The sequence below is a fragment of the Zonotrichia leucophrys genome, chromosome 4 (assembly GCF_028769735.1).
Source record: "Zonotrichia leucophrys gambelii isolate GWCS_2022_RI chromosome 4, RI_Zleu_2.0, whole genome shotgun sequence".
Taxonomy (NCBI): Eukaryota; Metazoa; Chordata; class Aves; order Passeriformes; family Passerellidae; genus Zonotrichia; species Zonotrichia leucophrys.
Window position 1 is genome coordinate 20,551,393 of NC_088173.1, and position 8,620 is coordinate 20,560,012.

The window sequence follows — 8,620 nt, forward strand, 5'->3', positions numbered from 1 at the left end:
GAAGCTTTAATGTTTCTTTCTATCATGCTTCAGACTTCCTCTGCCACTTGTGTTTCTTTCCAAATTGAGAAGGATGCTGCATAGTGAGGCAGAACAGCTTTCCTGTGTTTTGAGGTCATTATTCAAACCTTCCTCTTCTCTCTGACTGCTCAAGGTAAACCTTGGATTAACCGATAGTGTTGCTTTCTGTGGAACATGGTAGCTGGAAAAAAGGCAAATATGGCTTGCTGTGCACACACATGTACATCTCCTGCCCTTTAAATGTTACCGTTCCTAAGTACACAAGTGATAACAAATGATAACAACCACCCACCCCTTGCCCCAGTTTTATATATTTATCATACTCCCAACTCTATCTTGTTTTCTTAGTATCTTTAAACTTTTTCTTTGGGCAGGGTGGAGGCTTTTCACATTTGTATGGGCTCCAGCCAGAAGCTGGTAATCTTTACTACTCACCCTAAACACTTGAACCTCTGGCCATGGCAGAGCTACAGGGAATTGTCAAGTAGGAGCTGCTGCTGTGTGTGGCAGCCCCAAGCCCCTTGTCTGCAGCAATGGGGCAAGGCCAGCCTTGTTTGGAGGCAGAAGTACTCCCCAGCCCCAGGTTCCCCTGTGCTGCCTGCCCCAGTGCATGGTGTGGTGTGGCTGGGTTCTGTGGGCCTGGGCACCAAACCTGTGTTTGGTGCTGTGGGCACCACCCTGCCCCTGGCTGAGCTCACTGCTCTGCAGAAGATGCTCAGGGGGCCTGTGTGTGCCATCAGCTGCTTGACAGGCCACATGGAAGGGGTGAATGGCTGCTGCTGGGGCTGGGAGATGAAGCTCAGCTGTGACCTTGCTGTGTCTGACGTGCCACAGTGCTAAATTGAACAATGACTCCCAATTGTTCTGGTTCTGCAGTATCCTGTTTATCAGACACCTCTGCTGCTGCAAGGCTGGGTGCTGGGGTGGCCAGTGCTGTCCATGCCCAGTGTGGCAGCCGGGGTGCCTGTCCCTGCAGTGGCAGCACCTGCTCCTGGCCTGGACTGTACTGTCTGATTGAAATCCACGGTATGCTGTGCCTGCAGCAAGCACTGGAGCATTGGGTCCAAGCTTCAGAGGGGCAAAATGTGCTGCTCTGTGAGCACAGGGGTTTGCACGTGCTCTGCTGCAAAGCAGTGCTTTGCTAACCACCAACACAGCCTTGCTTTGGTGAGGTGTGGCAAAGCCACAAAGCTGCTACTCTGTACAGCTGAAGTGATACTCTTTATGTAACTACAGCTGCTGAAATCCATCGGTATTTGCAGGTCTTGGTAAGAGCTACCTGATTGCAATTGGGGCAGTAGGAAGATAACAAAAGTAAAGTAATATTGCTAATATATGCTAAAACTGTAGCTTAAAAATTAATATATCATTATTTTATAATCTTTTTTATTACTCAGTGCTACCCCAGTAGCTTTTTATTTCTAGGAAACAAGCATATATACTTTTTAGGTCTGAGAAAATATTTTGTGCCACCTAAGGAATATATTTTCAGGGTTGCCTGAAAAATGCATTCACATTGTGGGGTTTTAACAATTTTTAGATGAAATGCTGAACTGCGCTAAATATTCTGAACACATGACAGAAAAGATGTGATGGTCTCTTGTGAATGCACATCTTACATGAGGGAAAACTCTCAATTGGTATTTCTGTTTTGTCTCTCTTAATTGCTCACAGTGGATATTCTATAGAAACACTTCAGTATTTCACTCCTTGAGGGAAATCACTGATTGTAAAAGATTTTAACAGGGTTTTCCTGCTGTAAGGTTCTACACTAACATGTGCGTAACTAACATGGAGTTATGCAGGCTTGCTCTACAGGAAGTCCTTAATCTAAAAAACAAGGTTGCAGCAAGGACCAGAGACTTGGGCAGACAACAGTCTGAAGAGGTAACTCGAGACATGGAAAAGCAGCTTCAGCCTTGGAATGAGTTGGGCTTTCTTTCTAAAAGTCATGATGCCCTGTTTGTGCTGTTGGAGTGTTTCCTGCTTTGCACAAATATTTTGCAGCTGATCACTAGCAAGGAAGAGAAAGGCCAGTAGAAGAGCAAGTAATGAGAGATCAGTGGGCTAATTGTACTGATAGTCAACATTTGAAACTAGTTTGCCATACTAATGTTTCTCCTGATAGATGTCAATTTAAATATTTTGTGACCCTTAGCAAAATTTGGCTTTGTGTAGACACTGAGATATTTATAGCATGTGTATGTGGCGTAAGGGAAATATTTCCAGTCTTTATTCTCCTATAATTTCCTTTTTTCCATACTGGAAAGGGAAGAGGTGAATTGTTTATTATCCTTTGGGAACATGCTAAACTGTTGTTTCTCACCAAAGCCTTGCTTTACCTCCGTTTCCTGCTGACCTGCTGTTACAGGACTTAATGAAATGTACTTTCAAATTAAGTTTTCATTTTTCCCATATTACAACTATCTACAAGACAAAGAGTTAATTCAACGTTTTAGAAATTCACATTTTGCCTTCCAGAATTTGAGATCTTAATCTATCTTGGGGTCAAGTCTTGCTAGATTACATCCATGCAAGCATCAGTTCTGACTTTGAGTAGCCAGCAATTTGTACTTGTGCAAGCTGCCTTCAAACGTACACTGGTGCATGCACAGGGAGAGCTCAGTCAGTTTGGCTGTTGCAAATAATTTGGACTGTGTCCAAATTATTCAAATTTATAGATGTGATCCCACTGTTATCATGCAAAGCCATTCTTACCACAAGCCTCATGTTTTGCAATCAAATGAAAAACGATAGTCTCAACAAAGTCAAATGCAAATCTGACTTGAATCAGAATTTTGCATTTTTATAAAGACAGAAGATGTCAGGAAAACTCTTCCATTATTAATCATTTGTTTGTGTCAGAAATTGAGTAAAAAATTTTCAAACACTGATTCTTATACGAATCCACAGGGGAAATAGGCAAGCTCTCAATTTTCTTTGGAAGAACTGCTTTTGACAGCTGAAGAATACAGACTTTGAGGAGTGTACAAAATTTATTTCAAATAAGATATTATTTGAAATGCATACTATCTTTTTACAAAATATACAATCAACCAGCTAGTTGATAAACATATATCAATTGAAGCTCAGAATTAATGCATTTTTCAAAACAGATGTGATGGTATCAGAATGCCTTTTAAGAACTGATACTTAGAATAATTTTGTAGACTGAGAGCAGGCATCCCAGGGTGCTGTTTTGTTTTTACTTCTGTGAAGGACCATGCATTTATAGTTTTTTGATAGATACATGATTAATTTTTTACCATTTTATCAAAGTTAATTGAATAATTGTCGTTATAGAAAAGATCCAGTGCCACAGTAGATCCATATACTCATTCATAAGACATAACTGTGAAACAGCTACTCTTCACCTTACTTGCTTTCCCACACTCTTTACCTGTAGTTCTAAACAGAGTTAGCCAAGGATACATATCAAAGCCAAGGTAAATAAATAATTTTAAAAACATATATAAGTGGTGGAATGCCTTTTTGGAAAACTGCTTTTTTTTTCCCAAGACTCTAAAGGTTTACCTGCAGGACTGCTTGTTGTTTTAGATAAGTTTGACCACCTTTGTATGATGGTTTTACACAACTCCAGAACTGGGTCTGAAATTACATTTTACTTTTTTTTTCATGGAGAGAAATTTTAAACTCCTGCTACACTCTGCCAGTATTAATTCAAGTAAAGTTCTAAGTTCTCAGAGATAAGGGGTTACATATGCACACTGATTAGAAAGGTTCAGCTATCCAGTTTTTTGACTGCTGTTCTTTCAATTATTAGAAACTATGTGTTGTAAGAAAAAAATAGTCATACCAGATTTAAACCACAGCACTTCTGATCTTTGATGATCTTTATATATTTTGTAAAAATTGTTGGCATTTCAAATCTAGTGCAATGATTTAAAAATCTGGCTATGTTTTATTTTCAGGTTGTTTTAGTTATGCTAATGAAAGGACTACCACGTTATCCTTTATATCCTTCTGCTGATATGGAAGCATGTATTTTTAAGACCAAAACTCAGACTAAAAGCTCAATGTATTCTTGACCTCCAGTGCTGAAAAGAACAGCCTGTTTTCTGTTTGAAGTCTTCATTCATTGTAGTGCTATGTTCAAATATCCCATTCATTTAAATTACAGGAATAGAGTGCTATGCAACACTGGGGCTGACCAAACAAAGGATTCTTTTCAATGGTCTATTTTTATGCTCTATTTATAATACTGTAGCTGGTATTTTAGGAAAACTACTATTAAGCAAATAGCTCTGTAGTACTGAATTTTCAAGCATGTTTAAACTGTCTGGTTTGGCAGCCCACTTTAAGAAAACAAATGATAGGCTTTGCAGTAACAGCTCATTAGACAGGAGGATGGGCTTGACCTTAAGGCCTGGCTTGAGAGATCTGAGTTATCAGTTTTGCATGACCCTTGGCTAATCTCTTATCTCTGTGTGCTTCAATTCTCTATCTATACAAAGGGATAACACTCTCTTTGCTTTCTTATGTTGTAAACTCTTACTATGCTTTCTGTACATGAAGCCAGTGGGACCAGTGGTGTGGTGCTGGCTTTGGTGCTATTACAGTAATGCATTCTATGTTATTATAAAGGTAATTCCATAAAAATGTAATGTTAGATGTTAAAACATAAATGTATATATTATTAATATATAAAAGTATAAACAAAAAATGGACTTTCAGAATTCCATACTGGAGTCTGAGACTATTTCATCCTAAACACAGCCTGAACTGAGTAGTCAACAGCACTTTCAATTTTACTCAGTCTGAATAATATGTATCACCAAGAGTAGCCTTGGACAGATCCTTCCTCCTTACTGCCACCGGAAATCTAGCTCAGATCAAAATCTACCTGATATTTGATTTGATCTTTAACTTTCACTAGTGATTGTGAAAGCCAAATCATTTGCAGGGAATGATTCCACCAGGTAAGTTCATGTACAGTACATCCCCCATCACCACACTTCCCCCCTCCATCACTTTTTAGGGTGTGAGACAGGGGCCTTTAGTTCAGGTCCAGTGGAATGTGACAGACAGGACTGCTGGAGATGGCACTGTGGTGGCTGTCAGGTCAGCTGTTGTTGATCTGCACTTTTGGCAAACTTCTCTTATTGGTTTAACTGTTGCTCCTTTAAAACACTGGAAAGTCCAATATGAAGTTGCTGAGGGAAAAAAGGAAATAAATATTAATGAGAGATTTAGTAGTCTAAATAAGTTTCATGCAAAGCAGAATACATTATTTGTGAAACACATGGATGAAACGTGGAATAATATTTCTTAATTTGGAAATTTCAGGTACAAAGCTGAAGAAAAAAAAAAGACAAAAGCAAGAAGGCTGCTAATATAAAATTTTCTTCCTTTTTTTGTCCCATGCTTTGTGTATGGAACTGATGAAAAATCAAATTCAATCTACTAATTTCAAATGCTGCAAGAGGCTGCTATGCTCATTTAGTTTCCAACCACTAGTTGAAATTCAGGCTTAAGGCTGCATCCTGTTTGCATCTGCAAATGGCTCTATCCATATGTACAACTCCACTGAGATCAATAAGATTACTCATGTGAGTCAAGCAACCCAGGCATGTAAATATTTGCTGAATTTGGACTAAAACTAGAAGGGAATGTAAACGTAGGTGGTAAATCCTACTTAAGATAAAGGATAGCACCCACAATGACTGAAGTTAAGAGAGTTAGTTCAGGTGCCTGTCTCCCCTTACTCCCTGGCAGAGATTTACTGAGTTCTAAACATCTTTATGAAGTGGAAGGATCTTCAGCTACATGTCTAAAAAATTTATTGAGAATTAGTAAGTACACTGTTTTATTTGGTCATTGACTTTTGTTTCAAGAAATCAGCTCCCCAAAGAAAAGGAGATAACATTGAAAATATCTTTTATCTTCATATTCTGTGAGGAAAGGAATTCCCCAAATAATATGGGGGATGTATGCAGCTACTGCAGTCTAAAGCAAAATGCATTTATTATATGAGGCTTCAGAGCACATTACAGAAAGTGTAGGTGCTTTCTACACAATTTCCAGACATGGATGTCAGATGTGAGAAAATGTACTCTTCTTAGGAACTGAAGCAAATCATTCTGAATTGATTCTCGAAGAAGCAACTGGGCCTAAATTCCTCTGTCCCTCTGTCCATTCCCTGCTGAGTGAATCGATTCAGTGCTTATCTTTTTAGGTTCAAGCTTAAACTGATGATGGAGTATCATTTAATCTGTCTCTTGTTTAAATGTAGCTGTGAGGAGACATGGCCTTCAGTAGTAAAGCATCCTTCTGGCATGTCCTTTCTACTTGCATCTCAATTCTGCCACTCAGTATGAAGCCCATCTGAGATTCACTTTAAGATACAGCAATCTTTTTTTTTCAACCTTACAAACTTGCCAGTTTGGCATCCCATATGCACATTCCATGTGTTTATGGGCCAGCCCTATAGAGTGGAATAGTACCCTTTTGCATGGCTGTTTTGGGAGTGGTGTAGGTTCTTTTCACCAGGGCAGTTTATGCATTGAGAAGACGTTGAGTTTTACTTTAGTCTCCTTTTCACTGCTAACCACTTAGTAAATCGAAACATCTTGGCTCCAGAGTGCAGATTCTGTCACCGTTTATTTAGGGCGCTGACATGCCTGGGGCTACAACATTATTTTAATATATAATGAGTTTCAAAGATGCAAAACTACTGACTGCATGTTTTATTCATTCTTAAATTGCAAAGAGGGCCCGGTTTCCTTTTGATGCCTACCCTATTAGCATATGCTACCTGTGTGCTTCTGCAGTCACTTAGTATTTGAATGTATCTGCCCTCATCAGCTATAAAGCATTAATGTTTTGCACTTGTATAGCCTTTCATCCAAGGAGCTGAAAGTCTTTTGCTGACAATGATTAAGAATTACAGTCCCCTTTGAAGTGGGTTGAGTGCTGCTACCTTCATGTTACTGACGGGCAGAGTGAGGTGGCTTCGCCCTGCATGCAGCACGGGGGAAGTGTCAGCGCTTGCAGCCCGGAGCATCCTCTGCTAGATCCGCTTTGCCCGGCCTTTGCACCAGTGACATCCTGCCCCGCAGCTCTGCCAACAGCCTCGGAGGGCAGCGTTCGGCCCGATTAGCGGGATCAGATGTTTTTCACTGCCCCAAGAAGGCATTTGGCAGGGGGGGTGGCCTGGGAGGGGGACAAGGCGGCAGCGGCCGGCGGGACGGGCGCCGCAGCCCCGGGACAGCGACCGCAACTTTGGCAGCTCCAAAGCCCCGTTCGCAAAGCAAGCGAGGGGAGCCCGTGTGCAGCCACGCCTCGCACGCTGCTCCGAAGGCAGGAGCGCGTTCCCAGAGACGCTCCCTCCCCGCGGCCCCACACGCGCGGGCTTACCTGGCGGGGCTCAGGGGAAGGGCACCCTGGAGTGGAGCGGCATGCAGCGCCGGTGCGAGCAGCCGTGCCGGTGCAGCTTCCTGCGCAGCGCCAGGCTGCCTGCGGACACAGACAGGGAGGGAGGGAGGGAAGCGAAGCATGAGAGGGGCCGCCGGCAGTGCCGCTCCCCGGGACGGGCCGGCCCCCGCGCTCCCCGGAGCTCCCCGGTGCCCGTGGCCGTGCCCTCCGGTGCCGCCGGCGTTCCCGGTAGCAAGTCTGCAGCACTTGCCACCTTGGGTCCCACCTTATCCCTGTTCCTCCCCCGCACCTCCCCGCCTCCCTCAAAGTTGCCAGACTCCTGGGATAGGCGAAGCATCCTCTCCCGCTGCCGCCAGAAGTAGGGATGAAGCGCACAGATGGATGCGCCAGGTCCAAACCCGTCCCGGAGGTCACAAACCGCGTGTGGGACGGACACGCCGGAGGTGCCCGCGGCAGGCACAAACCCCCGGGGCCCTGCCCGGCACAAGCAACAAGCATCAAGCAACAAGCAACAAGCTGAGGCATCGCCTACCTGGCCGCTGTCCGCTGGCTGGGAGGAGGCTCGCCAGGAGCGCCGCCAAGATCCAAAGCAGCAGCTGGAGCCTCATGTCTGCAGTCACTGCGGAGGTGTGTGTGTGTATGTGTGTATGTGTGTGTGTGTGTGTGTGTGTGTGTGTGTGAGAGAGAGTGCTGGCGAGGAAATGCCCGCGGGGCCGTGAGGGGCCGGCAGCGCCCGCAGCCCCGGCGCTCACATGCCCGTGACAGGCCGGGGACAGGCCCGGCCCTGGCGGGTTAATGATCAGGCCCCACCGAGGCTCCCGGGCTGCGCTGCGCTCCGGGCCTCCCTCCCTTCCCTGCTCCCTTTCTCCCTTTTGCTGTCACTCCCCCTTATTTTCCATAAGCAAACAGCGCAGGAATGAAAAGCCCGTGTAAACAGCAGCTCCTGTCAATGCGTAGGAGAGAGGAGCCTCTCGAACAATGCGGCCGCTCCACTTTAAATTCAGCCCGGCCAGGAAAAAAACATATGTAAAACAAGCGCCGATGTTCCCTCCCCCATTTGCAACTGTTTAAACTTTGCATTGCCCATATTGGTCCCACATGCAGACACCAATGGCAGGGGCAGGAAATGCCCCCCCGACCTTTGTTCCCCCTCCCCAAAGCGGGGGCAGGGAAGCCCCCCAAGCATGGCCCTTGTCCCAGCTCA

The 8,620-nt window shown here is 44.2% G+C and overlaps 1 protein-coding gene across 1 annotated transcript; it reads right to left on the reverse strand.

Moving 5' to 3' along the window:
• Nucleotides 1-3,004: 3,004 nt before the first annotated feature.
• On the reverse strand, nt 3,005-8,281 carry APELA (apelin receptor early endogenous ligand). Its single transcript, XM_064712244.1, has 3 exons — nt 7,949-8,281; nt 7,399-7,497; nt 3,005-5,195 (listed from the first exon to the last, which is right to left on the reverse strand). The coding sequence occupies exons 1-2, from the start codon at nt 8,022-8,024 to the stop codon at nt 7,409-7,411; spliced, it is 165 nt and encodes a 54-aa protein (XP_064568314.1). The 5' UTR covers nt 8,025-8,281; the 3' UTR covers nt 3,005-5,195; nt 7,399-7,408.
• Nucleotides 8,282-8,620: the final 339 nt, after the last annotated feature.

Coding starts and splice junctions, on each gene's coding strand:
- APELA (XM_064712244.1), bottom strand. CDS start 8,024: ATGAGGCTCCAGCTGCTGCTTTGGATCTTGGCGGCGCTCCTGGCGAGC. Junction 7,498..7,948: donor AGCCAGCGGACAGCGGCCAG/GTAGGCGATGCC, acceptor CTGTGTCCGCAG/GCAGCCTGGCGCTGCGCAGG.